The 18,437-nt window shown below is 43.3% G+C and overlaps 1 protein-coding gene across 1 annotated transcript; it reads right to left on the reverse strand.

Annotated features, from left to right (window-relative positions):
• Window positions 1-17,871, reverse strand: LOC120020043 (long-chain-fatty-acid--CoA ligase 3-like). Its single transcript, XM_038963476.1, has 15 exons — window positions 17,718-17,871; window positions 12,459-13,002; window positions 12,020-12,197; window positions 11,787-11,896; window positions 10,715-10,853; window positions 10,280-10,430; window positions 9,884-10,007; window positions 9,656-9,727; window positions 9,329-9,468; window positions 7,643-7,815; window positions 7,361-7,435; window positions 6,977-7,168; window positions 6,733-6,847; window positions 2,326-2,483; window positions 1-2,119 (listed from the first exon to the last, which is right to left on the reverse strand). Exons 2-15 carry the CDS (start codon window positions 12,819-12,821, stop codon window positions 1,962-1,964), a joined length of 2,148 nt encoding a protein of 715 aa, XP_038819404.1. The 5' UTR covers window positions 12,822-13,002; window positions 17,718-17,871; the 3' UTR covers window positions 1-1,961.
• Window positions 17,872-18,437: the final 566 nt, after the last annotated feature.

Here is an 18,437-nt window from a genome sequence, read left to right on the forward strand (position 1 = left end):
TGTAAACTTCCGACTTCAACTGTATGCATGTATACACACACGCACACACTGGTTAAGTGATAGAAATGAATAAGAGCCTCAGTAGGATTGACAGCCCATGATGACAAGTTGCCCTTAGGCACAGATCAAGGATCAGCTTATCCTCTCCACAACCTAACCTCAACCATAGGGGAGACAAGAAAAACTTAGATCAGCTTTGGGGGCAACTTCATCCTACTTCCCTGTAGCCACCCTGGACACTTCACCATCATTACTAACCTGGTCCCAGATCAGTTCTTCTTGCTCTGGTTAACTCATGACATCCCAATAATAGTCAGAGGATCTTGGATCAGACTACATTATTTATAGAGTTGGGGAGAAGTGAACTACATGTAGTTTAACTAGTAATTTAACTGCATTTTGCAGTAGTTTAGTGGGGAACTAAATTCGAATGTAGGTAGTGTTTTCAGTAGTTCATCATTTTTTTGCCATGTAGTGGTGTAGCTAACTACTGGAACTAGGCTACATCATTTATTTATTTTCACAAATGTAGTATGGCGGAAGTAGAAAATAATTTCCTTTCTTTTTCAGCATCAGATCTGCCTAATTATCCCTTGAAACAGTTTTTGTTTTTAATAGGCTAATTTACACATTCTGTTAACATCTGACTCGAGTGATCTGTCTTGCAATTTGTAGTCACTGACATTTCAGATTTAGATATGCTAACTTTTTACTAAGTAGTTTGGATGTAGTGAACTACTTCAGTTAAGTAGAATATAGTTTAAGGGTAGCTTTAGTGTATCATAACTTCTTCCAGTATGAAGTAATTGGTAACTTGGTAAACTATATTTTCAGAGTAGTTTCCCCAACACTGATTATTTATGACAAACAGGTTCTACGAGCCAACCCAGGCACATCAGCCCATAGCCAGCCACAGAGGAACAGAGCCAGAAGGAGATTACATCACTAACACACAGTAAAAGAGTGACAGGACTTCATCTAGTCAAATCACTAAACACGTACTCTTCCATAGAATAGAACCAATAGAGAAATAGAATAGAACCAGGAGAAAAAACAATATAAATGAGAAACAAACCGTTCAGAAAAATAAGAAAAGCAAATTAAGAACACGAGTTGCTTTAAAAAGAATCTTTCATGGCTTCGCAACACTGATTTCTCTCAGACACAAGATGTTCATTGAATGGGCTTCGGAAGCGAATGAAGACAAACCGTATACGTTAAAGAACCGTAATGAAACATGAACAGAACAACAAATATCACTACATCCAAAAAAACACACAAGAAAAGAGATCCCTGTATAGACTCAAACCTGAATATGGGACATTTAAACCGAAGGGCCTCCTTTTTCAGGGTCATATTCATTGGTGTTTACTGTTGCAAAACATTTTGCAACGGAAAACAAGTGTTTCTTATTGGACACGTTTAGGTAGTCGTCCCTGTTTCAGGTAGTTTTCTTCCGTTTGGTGCCTAATGAACACGACTCAGGCCACAGTAACACAACAACAAACCAGTCTCCCATCAGGTGTCTGGACTACACACACATGCCAAAGGGGGGGGGGGGGGCATGGACATAGTGCCAAAGCAGTCTTTTGTACAAACTTGTCATTTCCTGTGCGTCCGCCGGGAATGTCAACGATGCCACCGTCATCATAGCAACACAGACCCAGAAAAAGCTTTGAAGAGAAGCAACGGATGTCGCTCCAACTGGCTTGGCCTCTCCGTCTTTGTTGGGGGTCTGGATTGACTGACAGTAATTTTCCAGAGTTATTTTCCGTTTGATTGTAACTAGTCGGAAGGGAAGTCAAGAGGTTGAAGTACAATGGGTCGTTCCTTCTCTCTGTGTGTGTGTGTGTTTAACTTGCCGCCGTACATCCTCTCCAGTCTCCATGTCATCTTGGTAGTGTTTTTTAGATTCCTTGCATATGTCTTTACCTGTGTGTGTCTTAGAGAGAGTGTGTGTGTTACTTGCCACCGTACATCCTTTCGATATCATCCTGGTAATGTGATTTGAGCTCCTTGCGTTTGAGTTTGAATGCGTCCGTAACCAGGCCAGTCTCTGGGGTCCAGGGCTCTGCACTAAGACGGATCTTCTTAGGGATCTCAAAGCGCTCAAGTTTGGCTGTGGGAAACAACACTGGACTTTAGAGACGTCATGACCATGAAGATGGGTGAGGGTTAGGAGGAGAAACAATACTCTTGATACAACCAGAAACCCCTTTCCTCCCTCCATCAGTCTCCCCTTTCTCCATTTCCTCTTCCCTCCCTCCCCAGTCTTCCCTAACTAACGCTTACTTTCCTCCATCCCTTCCCACCCCTCTATCCTACCTGACAGTGCAGCCTCTGTGATGATGCGGAGGACGTCTCTTTCCATGTCAGGGTTGTTACAGATCTCCTCCCAGCTGCCCCGTAACCCTCTCTGCTCCGCCAGCACTGTCAGCTGCTTTTGATTGGGCACCACAAAGCCAATCACATATGACTGGTCACTAAGAGAGGAGAGAAGTAGCATTAATTTTGTTAAGCCAATACAGTAGATCTGTATTTCCTTTTTATATTATTAGAATAACAAGAATACTATGAGTTAATAAAGGTAGAGATTGAGAGAAAGATGAGTCAGAATAGGATAGAGCAGTGGTTCCCAACCTAGGGGTCGCCAAAGTGTCCTGGGGGAATAGCAGGGCCTCATTGATTTGAAGGGGGGGGCTTCACTTTGAATGGGAATTACAATATTACAACATATTTGGTAAGGAAATAACATAAAATATGGGCAAGACTTGATTGAGGATTATTACCATGTAATAGCATACCCAACAATAGATATGTTAAACTACGTAGAATTACAGGAACCTGGTGGTGCATTTAACACATCTCATTGAAATAGGGGTCCATGGGGGGAAAAGGTTGGGAACCCCCAGGATATAGGATGGAGAGAAAGAGAGAACATGGATGGCACAGACAGGGTGATGGAAAGAGTTGACAAAGACAGATAATAAGGGGATAGCAAATAAGTCTGACAACACAGCAGACTGGCAAACACAGTAAATTGAGAAATCACGTAACTAAACAAAAATAAATTATATAAAGAATGATAGTAAAAAGCTCTGGAGTACTTTAAATTAAATTCTAGGCAAAAAAGCAAACTCAGCTCCATCCTTCATTGAGGCAGATGGCTTGTTCATAAAACCCTTTGATATTGCTAACCACATTAACTTTTGTTGACAAGATTAGCAAACTTAATTTGACAGGCAAACAACAAATGCTGAGCCTTCATATTCACACATAATGGACCAAATAATGAAAGACTAGCACTGTAGTTTTGAGTTCCAAAAAGAGGGTGTGGAAGAGGTGAAACAATTGTTGCTATCTATAAATAAGGACAAACCCCCTGGTACCAACAACCTGGGTGGTAAATTGCTGAGGTTGGTAGCGAAATACATTGTGACTCCTGTTTGCCACATCTTCAATTAAAACCTAGAAAACAGAGTGCGCGCCCAGACAAGGAAGGAGGCAAAGGTCGCCGCTACTCAAGAATAGCAGAGCTCCCTTTAATGGTTCAAACAGCCTGTTACAAGTGCTTAGTAAACTTTTGGAAAAATGTGTGTTTGATCAAATAGAATCTTATTTTACAGAAAACAAATTAACAACAGACTTTCAGCATGCTTATAGGGAAGGGCACTCAACAAGGTCGGCACTGTCACAAATGACTGATGATTGGCTGAAAGAAATTAATAGTAAGAAGATTGTGGGAGCTGTTTTGTTAGACTTCAGTGCAGCTTTTGATGTCATTGATCATAACCTATGGCTTAAAAAACATAGGTGTTATGGATTTGCATCTTCTGCCTTAAAATGGATTGAGTTACTTATCTAATAGAACAGAGGGTTTTCGTTAATGTAAGCCTCGCTCATGCATATTCAGTTGACTGTGGTGTACCGCAGGGCAGCCAGCTTGGACTATTATTGATTTCTGTTTTTACAAATGACATTCCACTGACTTTGAATAAAGCCTGTGTGTCTGTACCCTGATGTCTCAACAGTATATGCGTCGGCAGTAGTAGTAAAATAAATAACTGAGGCACTTAACAGAGCTCCAGTCAGTTTTAGAAAGGGTAACTAGCAATAGGCTGGTGCTAAATATCTCAAAAACTAAAAGCTAGCTAACAATAAAACTACAAAAAAAAATAGATAAAAGAACACCTTACTGCACAAAGGGGACTGTGAAGAGAGACAGCCATTTTATATATATTGTATTGTCATTTGCACGGTACTATGTATTAGACCTAGATAGTGTGTCACTTTTCCCACATTTTGTTACATAACAGCCTTATTCTAAAATTGATTAAATACATTTTATTCCAGTTTCCATTGATCATCCTTGATGTTTCTACAACTTGATTAGAGTCCACCTGTGGTAAATTCAATTGATTGGACATGATTTGGAAAGGTACACATCTGTCTATATAAGTCCCACAGTTGACAGTGCATGTCAGAGCAAAAAACCAAGCCATGAAGTTGAAGGAATTGTCTGTAGAGCTCCGAGACAGGATTGTGTCGAGGCACAGATCTGGGGATGGGTACCAAAAAATGTCTGCAGCATTGAAGGTCCCCAAGAACAGTGGCTCCATCATTCTTAAATTGAAGAAGTTTGGAACCACCAAGACTCTTCCTAGAGCTGGCCGCCCGGCCAAACTGAGCAATCTGGGGAGAAGGGCCTTGGTCAGGGAGGTGACCAAGAACCCGATGGTCACTCTGACAGAGCTCCAGAGTTCCTCTGTGGAGATGGGAGAACCATCTCTGTGGCACTCCACCAATCAGGCCTTTATGGTAGAGTGACCAGACGGAAACCACTCCTCAGTAAAAGGAACATGACAGCCCGCTTGGCACCTAAAGTACTCTCAGACCATGAGAAACAAGATTCTCTGGTCTGATGAAACCAAGATTGAACTCTTTGGCCTGAATGCCAAGCGTCTGGAGGAAACCTGGCACCATCCCTACGGTGAAAAAAAAGATATATATAATTTTTAAAAAGCATGGTGGGGGCAGCATCATGCTGTGGAGATGTTTTTCAGCAGCAGGGACTGGGAGACTAGTCAGGATCAAACGAAAGATGAACAGAGCAAAGTACAGAGAGATCCTTAATGAAAAACAAATACAGACCTTACAACAGGACAACGACCCTAAGCACACAGCCAAGACAATGCAGGAGTGGCTTCAGGACAAGTCTCTAAATGTCCTTGAGTGGCCCAGCCAGAGCCTGGACTTAAACCCGATCGAATATCTCGGGAAAGACCTAAAAATAGCTGTGCCGCGACACTCCCCATCCAACCTGATCGATCTTGAGAGGATCTGCAGAGAAGAATGAGAGAAACTCCACAAATACAGGTGTGCCACGCTTGTAGCGTCATACCCAAGACTCGGGGCTGTAATCGCTGCCAAAGGTGCTTCAACAAAGTACTGAGTAAAGGGTATGAATACTTATCTAAATGTTATATTTCAGTTATTTATTTTTAATACATTTTTTAAAATTTCTCAACCAGTTTTTGCTTTGTCATTATAGGGTATTGTGTGTAGATAGAGGGAAAAAAACAATGTAATCCATTTTAGAATAAGGCTGTAACGTTAAAAAAAATGGAAAAAAGGAAAGGGTCTGAATACTTTCCGAATGCAGTGTAGGTACTGATATGCAGGCTGTGTGACACGTTTTAAATGGAAGTATTTCAGTCCTTGACTAATAATGTTTTGTACTATGTATTTTGTCATGTTTCATGTGGAGCCCAGGAAGAGTAGCTGATGCTTTGGCAGCAGCTAATGGGGATCCTAATAAATACCAAATCCCCTATGTACAGTATATATATGGACAGTGAAGCTAAAACTTTTAATTTGGTTCTGTACTCCAGCATTTTGGATTTGAGATCAAGTGTTTCATGTGAGGCAACAGTACAGAATGTCACCTTATATTTTAGGGTGTTTTAACACCTATCTGTTTGGAAATAAATGCACTTTATGTATCTAGTTTATGTATCCATTTGAAGGATTCAAGTATTTGGACAAATTCACTTGTAGTTTATTAAAGTAGTCAAAAGTTTAGTATTTGGTCCCAAATTCCGAGCACGCAACACATTTATGGGATGCATTTGCAGTTTGTTTTGGTTGCGTTTCAGATTATGTCATGCCCAATGCTAAATAATGTATGTAATCAATGATGATTATCCGTAATCATGGTAGCATCCACACTAATGTACAAGTGTTCAGAAACATTCTATTCTTATTTACAATAAAAGTGACTCCAAAATGGCTCAATACATTATTTACCATTCATTTCTATTGGGCACAAAATAATCCGAAACACAACCCAAACAAATTGAAAACGCATCCAACAAGTTTGCAGAGTCACAAGCTTGATGTAGTTATTGCCTGCAATGACAGTGGAAACAAATAGTCAACTTTTGACTACTTCTAAGTGAATTTGTCTTAACACTTGACAGCTTCAAATGGGGGGAGTAGATACATAGTGCTTTCATTTCTAAACAGTAAAACAGATATTTATGAAAATACCCTCAAATATAAAGGTGACATTCTGTACTGTCTCCTCATATGAGACATTGATGTCAAATCCAAAATGCTGAGGTATAGCGCCAAATTAAAAGTTTGTTTCACCGTCCATATAAATAGGTAGGGGAGTGTATATATAGAGTCTAGTCACACGGGTAGTATATACAGTAATATGTGCATTGTTACCTGTTTGCGTAAGCACAGATGTTGTCTACGAAAGGGCAGTTCTTCAGCATGGCCTCCACCTTCCCCAGAGACACATACTCCCCAGCCTGGAGCTTCACCAGGTCCTTCTTACGGTCTACACAAGAGGAACACACTGTTAGACACACACACACCACAATCCCCATTCCACTACTGATGAGAACATGTTCTGCGCCTAAGCTAGGTGTCTAGTCTAGAATGTTCTCTTGGTCGCCTGGTTCGTCACCGATGATCTTGAGGCAGCCGTCAGGGTGGAGCTCCCCGATGTCTCCCGTACAGAACCAGCGCTGGCCGTCGCTGTCCACGAAGAAGTCCTCGCGGTTCTTCACCTCGTTCTTGTAGTAACCCATGGTCACATTGGGCCCGCCGATCACAATCTCACCTCTTGGGTTGGGCTTGTCTGTGCTGTAGTAACCGCCTGGGGAAGAGAAGGAGAAGAAGATGAGGGCTATCTTCAGCGCCACCCCTTCCAATTCACCCAAGCCCCCAACCCCACTAACCTCCAACCTCCCGGCCCAACCCACCGAAATCCACCCTCCAGTCTCACCTGTACTCTTCCCAGCCCTCCCCTACTATCACCCATTCTACAGTCCCAATGCCATGTACTCACCCTCTTCCCAGTCCTTGAGGGTGATCTCAGAGCAGACCAGAGGAGCTCCGACCCGGCCTGTGCTGTAGTCCCACACTGACACAGAGAGAGTGAAAAAATAAGTGTGAGAACATAGCATAGCACTAGTGTGTACAATCACTTGGCTTTCTCTCTATCATGCCCCATCCCGCTCTCCCAGGCAGCGGGAGTCTACATACTACCCTCTCCTTCATCCTCCCTCCCTTCTTATTAGACCTCCTCCATCTACCTTCCCTCTAACCCTCCAGCTACCCTCCCTCTTACTCTCACTGATGGTGCCAGCTCCGCAGGTCTCAGTGAGGCCGTAGCCCTGGCCCACGGGACAGCAGAGGCAGATGTTCATGAAGCGCTGGGTGGCGGCAGAAAGGGGCGCTCCGCCCGACAACAGCACCCGCATGTGACCTCCTAACAACGAGCGCACCTTCCTAAACACCAGACTGGAGAGAGAGAGCGGTGGGGGGAGAGAGAAAATAATAAGACTGAAAAGAGGATATGACAGTGAGTCAGAGGATACAGTGCCTTCAGAAAGTATTCACACCCCAGACTTTTTCCACATTTTGTTGTGTTACAGCCTGAATTAAAAACTAATTCCATTGATTTTTTTTGTCACTGGCCTACACACACACACAATACCCTATAATGTCAAAGTGGAATTATGTTCTTTGAATTTTTTACAAATTCATAAAAAATGAAAAGCTGAATTTTCTTGAGTCGATAAGTATTCAACCCCTTTGTTATGACGACCCTAAATAAGTTCAGGAGTAGAAATGTGCTTAAGTCACATAATAAATTGCATGAACTGTGTGTGCAATAAGTGTTTAACATGATTTTTTGAATGACTACCTCATCTCTGTACCCAACACATACAGATAATAGTAAGGTTCTTTAGTCGAGCAGTGAATTTCAAACACAGATTCTACCACAAAGGCCAGAGGTTTTCCAATGCCTCGCAAGAAAGGCACCTATTGGTAGATGGGCATTTTTTTTGAATATCCCTTTGAGCATAATTAAGTTATTAATTACACTTTGGATGGTGTATCAATACACCCAGTCACTACAAAGATACAGGCGTCCTTCCTAACTCAGTTGCCGGAGAGGAAGAAAACCGCTCAGGGATTTATTTCACCATGAGGCCAATGGTGACTTTAAAACAGTTACAGAGTTTAATGGCTGTGATAGGAGAAAACTGAGGATGGATCAACAACATTGTAGTTACTCCACAATACTAACCTAAATGACAGCGAAAAGAAGGAAGCCTGTCCAGAATACAAATGTTCTTGAGTGGCTGAGTTACAGTTTTGACTTAAATCTACTTAAAAATCTATGGCAAGACCTGAAAATGGCTGTTTAGCAATGACCAACAACCAATTTGACATAGCTTGAAGAATTTTGAAAAAAATAAATGGGCAAATGTAAAATAAAGGTTAAATAAAAAATAAAAATAAAAAAGTGTGGAAAGCTCTTAAGAGACACACCCAGAAAGACAGCTGTAATCGCTGCCAAAGGTGCTTCTACAAAGTATTAACTGAAAGGTGTGAATACTTACGTAAATTAGATATTTCTGTATATGCAACAAATTCTAAAAACATGTTTTCACTTTGTCATTGTGGGGTATTGTGTGTAGATGGTTGAGAAAACATTTTCTTAATCCATTTTGAATTGGAATAAGTCAAGGGGTGTGTATACTTTGATGGCACTAACTATAACACCAAAGCAAACAACAAGTCATTCACCACACAGTAAAAATGTGTGTGAACCTTATGTTTCTTTTTAATGCAAGAACCCCCCCCACAGCAACGCCCCAAGCTATATCGAGAGTATTGGTTTGTTTGTTGTGCGCACCACTGAGCAAGTGAAAGGGGAAAAAGTGGAATTATAGTCTATCAATCATTACTCACTGTGTGTGTGCGTGCACATGCATTTGTTTGCTGTGCAACAGGTGTGTGTTACCTGTCACAGAGCGGGGTCCTGTAGCCCTTGGTCATCTGTTCCATCTTATAGTTGTAGGCCAACACAAACAGGGTTCTCTGCACACTGCTCATCTCCTCCACCTTCGTCATCACATTCTTATAGATGCGATCCATGATTTCCTATAAGAGGAGACAGAGGGACAGAGAAGGAAAGGAAAAATACCACTTCAATTAAAGGGGCCATGCCAAAACATTCTGTGTATCTTACTCAGGTCATAGAATTTGCACTGGTGTTTCATTTAACTGAATATTAACCGTTTATATATTTTATGCTAGCTTTGGAGAAGAGGTCTGATTGGGTGCTTACCGGTACAGCAGCCATGAGTGTAGGCTTCAGAACACTGGTGTCTCCTTTACTGCCCTTCTTAATCTTTGTCGACTGGGATGGAGAGAGAAGAGACAGAGGAAAGAGAGAGTGGATCAGTGAGGGGACAGAGAACAGGAGGAGAGCTTAGAAGAGATCTGGTGGTGCTGCTTGGCATGCGTGGGATTGTTTCTTGGCTTGTGTGTGCTTGGTATGTGTGTGTGTGTGTACCTGGTCTGCTAGCGTCTGTGGGGAGGAGTATCCGATGCGGCAGCCGTGAGAGATACACACCATCTCTGCACTGAGCTCCAGAACATGAGCCAGCGGTAGGTACCCAATGTAGGTGTCTGTCTCACTGCACGAATGAAAAAAAAAACATTTTATTCAACAGCCAAACATACAGACACACAACATACTACAGAGGGAAGGAGATGCTGAGGAGGTGAGAGACAAGAGGAGAAAGAGAGAGAGAGGTTGACATACTATAGGGGAAAAGGTGGCAAAGAGAGAAAGAGAGAATAATGAAAAGAGAAAGAGACAGTGATCAGGGCATATGAGGGGAAAGAGGCATTGAGAGAGAAAAAAAGGAGATAGAATCTAGAAGACACCCTAGGGCTCTGTACGTACTCCAGGTCTGGGATGCGCTCTGCCATGCCCGTGATGCCCGCGATGATGTTGCTATGGGAGATCATCACACCCTTGGGGATGCCGGTGGAGCCGCTGGTGTACATGATGACAGCGATGTCAGAGGGCAGAGGCTGCCGGCGTGCCACCGCCACTACACACAGCCACATAGAGGGGAGCAGCAGGGAGGTTAGAGGTCACACAGACCAAGAGCTTCGGGTCAGAACAATGCACAATGCGGGAGCATCGGAGTACGGATAACTTTCTGTCAAGAGGGCACGCACAGGGCTAATACAATCTGATAGGCTATGACAGAGAGGGTACATATCGCCATATGGGTACAGAGTCACTAAGAACACAGGGCAGAAGTACTGTACCGTGTCAGACATCACATAGACCCCAACATACAACCTACCCACCCACACTCTCCCTCCTTACTGTTGTCGGGTCTAGAGCCCAGCTCCTGCACCGCGACCAAGTTGTGGACCATGATGCCGCGGGGGAAGCCAGGCCAGCTGGTTGGCTTACTGTCCACCACGATAATGTGCTGCAGCCGAGGCACCTCTAACAGGATGGCCTGGGAGGAGAGGGGAGGAGGAAAGGAGAGAGTAAGTAGCTATTGACTGAGTAAGTCAAATGCGTGTTTGAGATCGACTACATTGCAGTTGGACAGACACACACACAGCTTTAAGTACTGTTAACACGTCAGGCATTGTAAATATGTGTGACTATAGGAAAGAAAAGAACTGGCTCTATGGATACAAAGAAATATTAAACTTGTCCAACAATGTTATGAAATTCTGTAACCATCTGTACTGTTCAGAGAACTTCACACACACACACACACACACACACACACACACACACACACACACACACACACACACACACACACACACACACACACACACACACACACACACACACACACCTCTTGCATATGCAGCCTACATTTGAAGCATCTCTTTGAGTATCCTATTCCTTTTCAGTTCTTCCTGTGCCAAATGTGTGCATAGCCTAGTCAGGGGACAAGTTATCAGGTTGCTAGCTAGCATATGACCAGCTAGCTAAACAAATCAAAAAAAGAGCGGCTCACGAGTAGTTTAAAACGGCCCGAGACACACGCACGAATCCGAAGAAAAAACATCGGTCCGGTAATATTTGGCATAACTTACATGATTGTGGCTAGAGGCACACGATCTTCAGCTCTTAAAATGGTCCGTGCGGAAACACGTACGCAATTAACAGCATCCCAAAACATTCAGCTGATAAACATGTCACGTTAACTTTAACAGCCCTAGTTCCAATGCATATTTATGGGTGAAACGTATTCATAATGTGGGCATATTTTCACTATAAACATAAAGCTGGTGTGTGTACCATCTAGTTTGACATAACAGGACATGGGGTAACACCATTTAAAATGTGGGCATATTTCAATATCTGGCTAGTTTGTACTGTCTCATATGGCATTGCAGGAAGTGATCAGGACAAGGTGAGCAGAGCCTACCTTGAGACGGCTGTGTAGCAGGTCTTTGCTGGTGATGATGTGGGTGATCTCTGTTTCGTTGAGACCGTGGGCGATGGCCGCTCCGCCCAGAGTAGAGTACAACGTCACCACTGGTAGAATAACACACTGGGTTAGAGATTCATCCTACGAAAGAAGGTGTGTGAGTGTGTTTGTGCTGTGTGTGTTTCTGTGCTGCTATAATGTGTGTTACGGTCTGTCACATAACCACTCACATGGGAAGTTGTATATGAAGCAGGCCTGTGCTGCTATCATCCACTCAGCCCTGGTCTCACAGAAAATGGCGATGTTACACTGAGGCCTCTGGCCCAGCGCAGCCAGACCACTGCCAAAACACACTGCTGCCTGGTAGGTCTCCTCGTACGACATCCACTGATACTCCCCTAGGATAACCTTCACAAATAACACATACTAGTAGTGCACTACTAAACAGTCACACACCGACAGCACTATTATCCCAGAATTAACTATAAAAACCAGAGTCATACACAACCTCTGCAGCCTTCAAACGTGGTCAGACAGTGCCATCTAATGTTCTCCTAGTACTACTGCAACAGTAGTGAGGAGGCTTTCTCATGCACAACTTAAAACACAACATATCACACATTACATCCAGAAAGCTATTCAAATCCACTTTTCCCCTCTCTTCCTCACCTTCTTGAAGACCTTCCCGTTGGGTTGGAGCTCGTCCTCCTCGTTCAGCACCTCTCTGGTGCCCAGGCAGTCCCTCTCTGGAAACCTGGTCGCCCCGTGCACCATCACCTTGTCCAGGGTGTCCACCCCCAGGTGCAAGGACCACACCAGCTTCTGATGGATACCGCCCGCCCGGTTGGTCGCCCGGTAAGGGCCTGCTGGACGCCCGCTCACTGACCGCGCCTTGACCCGCCGTGCCCGGTCTAGGTTGGTGCCGGCACCCGAGAGGAAGTACCATGGCAGGAAGGTAATGAAAGAGCAGACCCAGACCACTGAGCGGAAGACTTGCAGCAGCAGCGGGTTCATGTCCTCTTTCAGTTTCATCTTGCAGGTAAGGGTTCAAGGGTCAGGGGGTGGTGTCAGTTGAGGTGGGCAGGAAGGGTGAGGGACACACCCAGATACTTCTTTTGGAGACTGGTTGTGTTCCTTGTCATGCACTGGTGGTCCCTTTGGTGGATCTGCTTGATGGACTAACAGACGCTGCTCGGTAGAAGAGTCAGGTTACCTGTAGGGAGAGAACAGACAACACACGTCAGAGATGAAGACAGGCGGTGGAGCGGGAGGGATAGACAGATCAAATGTTTTGTTTTTAAATGAGACTCAAACAAAACATTAGTAACGTACCAATACTGGTAGTCATGCTAGGCAAGCAGGTATCAGAAAACACCTAATCAACGGTGAACCTACAAAACAACAACCAATCAACAATATGGCATGCAGACAAAGCTCTACCAAACTGTATTGTTGGGTTGTGTATCTTGCACCATCCTGTGTTTGGGTCAGTATCCTATCTGCACCAGCCAGCTGCAGGGACAGGGTGAAGATTGGCAGGAAAATGTGATAAATCAATGTCTGGGGAGGAGGCACATCCCTATCCTCTCCTCAGCCTCTTCCTTGGTCAGCAGCACTATTCCTGTTCACTTCCTCTCTCGCTCTCTCTCGCACAAGGACACAAAAGCCAGGGGTGGGTGGGTCATTCATTTGGCACCAAATGGAAGAAACAGGGAGGGACTACCTAAACCTGTCCAATAAGAAATACAAATGTTTGTTTTCCGTTGCAAAATGTTTTACTACGATGTTCCCTAACAAATACGACCCGGGGTTGGGTTGGGCTTGGTGGGTCTCCGTTACACAAAGCATCACTGTGGTTGAAATAACAAACTGTTTACAAAGGATATTCAGCCACTGCTAGTAAACAAATAAGTGGTCTATTGCAGTGGAATAACAAACAAAAAACTTTAGGCCTACCCATGTCCATCCACACCTCTCTAAACCTTATCAGCAAATATTGCCTACTGTACCCTGGGCCTAACATCAGAACGACACTTCTTCAAATATTAACGATGTGAATATCCCCATTCCCCAATAGGCTACATGTCAGTCCAGTCCATTATTTAAAGATTGAATCCGCATTTGGGGAAAACATTTCTATTTGGTATTAAACAGATTGGCAACCTGTGCTACCAACCTTCTTTGTAATAATAACAACAACATTTTCTACTACTACTACTAGGCTACTATTACAAGATAAGACTCCAGTGCATGGGGCTATGCTATTGTTAATGGTTTGTAGAATCTCGTACTTATCTTTACGGTATTACTACCATCACAAATGCTTCATTGAAGAGATAACAGATTATACCCAAGATAAGATTATATCCATACAGCTGTGATTCAACCATCTGTGGTTGTTTTGATCACATTTTAGTATCTCTTTCTGCAATTGTCGAACCCTTTGCCTTATCTCAGTGTTCATGCTTCAAAACTAGGATTGGGTTCCATAACACATTGAGAGCATTGCTACTATACTTGAGCTAGATTTCCTCCAAAGAGATTTTGTTCCATAAAAAGTAATTAACCTCAAAGGAGACTATAGGCCTAGTTGTGCATGTAGAGAAGTAGAATAACCCTGTTACACACACTTCCCTTAATAAGTAGGTATTCGTCCACGTTGTGTGGGATGCTAGGCTGAGGCTAAACTAACCCATGACCTTTCAGAAGAGAACTCTGTCTGTACCCTGGTCAATGATCATGCATTCTTGACTCTTAAACCAGCAGCCTATGATGTTGAAGCACACATCACCAAGTCAGAATACTATAAGATAGTCAAGCTACTGATGCAAAGTACCACAGCTCTTCGTCAAATTTCTGTTGATTCATTCACCAGAAATTCAAGGCTTTGTCACCCGAGACCAGATATACAGGTCCAGCCTCTATAGTAGAGAGGCTAGAGCAATTACATGGAAATGGAGTGACACTGTGATTCAGATTTCTCACTTTAAAAATGTATGTCAAGCAAAAACCGCTGATTGCAAAGTTCAACAAACACTACAACTCTGCACATGGACAACTTTTAACAATTTCCACAGAAATGTGTACAAAAACACATTTACTTGAAGACCAGTGCAGATGCAAAGTTTGATAACAGAATCACAGCACAAACAGCCATTCTGTTACCAAACCTTGCATCTGCACCGTGTTCAAGTAAATGTGTTTTTTGTTACATTTTTTGGAAATTCGCAATCATTGGTTTTTACTTTACATACAGTGCATTTGGAAAGTATTCAGGCCCCTTGACTTTTTCCAGATTTTGTTACATCACAGCCTTAATCTAAAATGGATTAAATTAACTTTTTCCACATCAATCTACACACAATACCCCATAATGACAAAGCAAAAACAGGTTTTTAATATAAAATATAAAAACAGAAATAACTTAATTATATATAAGTATTCAGACCCTTTGCTACGAGACTCAAAATTGAGCTCAAGTGCATCCTGTTTCCAATGATAATCCTTGAGATGTTTCTACAATTTTGTTGGGAGTCCACCTGTTGTAAATTCACTTGATTGGACATGATTTGGAAAGGCACATGCATGTCTACATCAGATCCCACAGTTGACAGTGCTTGTCAGAGCAAAAACCAAGCCATGAGATCTAAGGAATTGTCCGTAGTGCTCCAAGACAGGATTGTGTCTAGACACAGATCTGGGGAAGAACGGTCAAAAAAATATGCAGCACTGAATGTCCCCAAGAACACAGTGGCCTCCATTATTCTTAAATTGAAGAAGGTTGGAACCACCAAGACTCTTCCTAGAGCTGGCTGCCCGGCCAAACTGAGCAATCGGGGGAGAAGGGCCTTGGTCAGGGAGGTGACCAAGAACAAAATGGTCACTGACAGAGCTCCTCTGTGGAGATGGGAGAACCTTCCAGAAGAACAACCATCTCTGCAGCACTCCACCAATCAGGCCTTTATGGTAGAGTGGCCAGACGGAAGCCACTCCTCAGTAAAAGGCACGTGATAGCCAGCTTGGAGTTTGCCAAAAGCCACCTAAAGACTCTCAGACCATGAGAAACAAGATTCTCTGGTCTGATGAAACCCAGATTCAACCCATTGGCCTGAATGCCAAGCTTCACGTCTGGAGGAAACTTCACACCATCCCTACGGTGTAGCATGGTGGTGGCAGCATCATGCTGTGGGGATGTTTTTCAGCCGCTCCAGAGCACTCAGGACCTCAGACTGGGGCGAAGGTTCACCTTCCAACAGGACAACGACCCTAAGCACACAGCCAAGACAATGCAGGAGTGGCTTCAGGACAAGTCTCTAAATGTCCTTGAGTGGCCCAGCCAGAGCCTGGACTTAAACCCGATCTCTCGGGAAAGACCTAAAAATAGCTGTGCCGCGACACTCCCCATCCAACCTGATCGATCTTGAGAGGATCTGCAGAGAGGAATGAGAGAAACTCCACAAATACAGGTGTGCCAAGCTTGTAGCGTCATACACAAGATTCGGGGCTGTAATCGCTGCCAAAGGTGCTTCAACAAAGTACTGAGTAAAGGGTCTGAATACTTGTGTAAATGTATTATTTCAGATATTTATTTTTTAATACATTTTCAAAAATGTCTAAACCTGTTTTTGCTTTGTCATAATGGGGTATTGTGTGTAGATTTTTTTCTCCCTCACCAATGTAATCAATTTTAGAATAAGGCTGTAACATAAAATGTAGAAAAGTCAAGAGGTATGAATACTTTCCGAATGCACTGTACATTTTAAAGTGAAAAAAATAATAATCTGAGTCTCAGTGTCACTCTATTACTGTGGAATTGTCTGCTAATAACTGCCTAAGGACATACCTCAGAAGACCAACCAGTCAAGTTTTTAGGCTACTCTGTGTCTCCATGTACATGAGTCATGACACAGTAATAATGGCTGGCAGACCATGTGGCTTAACGGGATGCAAACTGAAATTCAGGCCTAACAGCACAGAAATATCTAGTTAGGCCTACTCCTGTAAATGTAAACAAATGAGTCATTGTTTTTCGTTATGGTTAGGGAAAGCCTAGGTCAAGTCTGGTTCTGCTCTCAAAAACAGAACTCTCAATCACCCAGAAGGCATGCTCTGCTGTGTAAACTGTCTACCGTCACTCGACCAGAAAGTAAAGACAACATTCCTAGAGACTTTGAGAGAGAGATAGTGTCTGTTGTTAATTAAAAACAAAAAAAGGTCAGATAATCTGGAGCAATCCACCACTGTCCACCAGCGTCATCATAAACACAGTTTGCACAACAGTTAACAATATGTGAACTATGGCTCATGTGGTGCCATAGCATTAGTTGCTGGCATACTGGCATAGGTTAATCAAATCAAAGTACCTGACCATCCTAAATCCTGAACTGGGTCTCACAGTCAGACCATAGCCATCTGTTATGCTACCGGTATGTTAGCTAACGTTAGTTGGATAAAACACAAAAAAACATATAGCCTACGTTAGTTAGCTAAGAAACAACCCTAATAAAATGCAATCAAACGTGACATAAATGGGTAGATCAATACACTCAAAATGCCATGAAGATTTCCTTTTGTTACAACCACCGTCTATGCTAGCTAGTTACATAGCAGCTTACTTTAACGCTGCCAGACAGGTGGAGGGACGCAAGACAGTTAGCATCGACGTTAACATCACCATCATCAGCCCGGCATTACAGGTGTGCTGTGGATTAGAAAGATACACGGCTAGCTAACTAATACCAACAAAAAAAAACGTTTCGACCAAAGCCAGATGGCATTAGTCTCATTTCAATTACAAAGAATAACATTTGATTATCTGTCGAGAGATAGGTAGCAAGCTACGAAACAGCATTACTAGCCAGCTAACGTTAGCTAGCTAACATTGCAGCACATCTGCAAGAATCGAGAGCACAGACAATGCAATCTCACCTCTTTCTCGCCCGCTATTCTCGCGGCTCTTGAAATAATTTCGTCAATACACCAAAATCATTTGCTGGCTTTTGTCATCATGTCAAACATAAAAGCTATGGTGCCAATGTATACATCAAACTAAGAGATTTTAGTGGAAATCTGCGGGCATCTATGGCCCTTGTTATCAGCCCGGAAGTGATGGGGAAAAAGTTATCAAGACAGAGGCAGTTCTCCTGTCTGCGATTGGACCGCTGAAAGTGGCGCGTGATTAGGGCAGCAGTGATGTCAACGGCGTTCAGAGAGGAGGCCCTGCCGAATGTGCCGATAGTGATGATGATGTACCACTTCACGACTTTACGAGGGTCAGCACGCCAGAGCAAGGCCAGTGCAATGATCTGCTGATCTATAAATGCCCATTTATGCTTGATCTGAAAATGTGGGCCAGAGGTTCCATATGGAGGGTGTGACATAATTGTGGAGCCTCCAGAGGCTTGCAGAGGCCCAAATCGAGCTCCATACCACATTGCCATGAGTCACAAATTTTGCAACAATGTGGAGGGCTCCATATAGCACCACATTAACATTATTGGTTGAAGGTAGGTGGAGGTGGGAGGTCCTGTATAAACACAAACTCACTTCCAAGACAGCTTCCTTCACAACAGTTCTGCTCTGCAAAGCACAAGTATGAATGCTGAGGCCACACCACAGCAAATGCTGTACAGTCACTGCAGATGTCTG

The sequence above is a fragment of the Salvelinus namaycush genome, chromosome 25 (genome assembly GCF_016432855.1).
Source record: "Salvelinus namaycush isolate Seneca chromosome 25, SaNama_1.0, whole genome shotgun sequence".
Classification (NCBI taxonomy): Eukaryota; Metazoa; Chordata; class Actinopteri; order Salmoniformes; family Salmonidae; genus Salvelinus; species Salvelinus namaycush.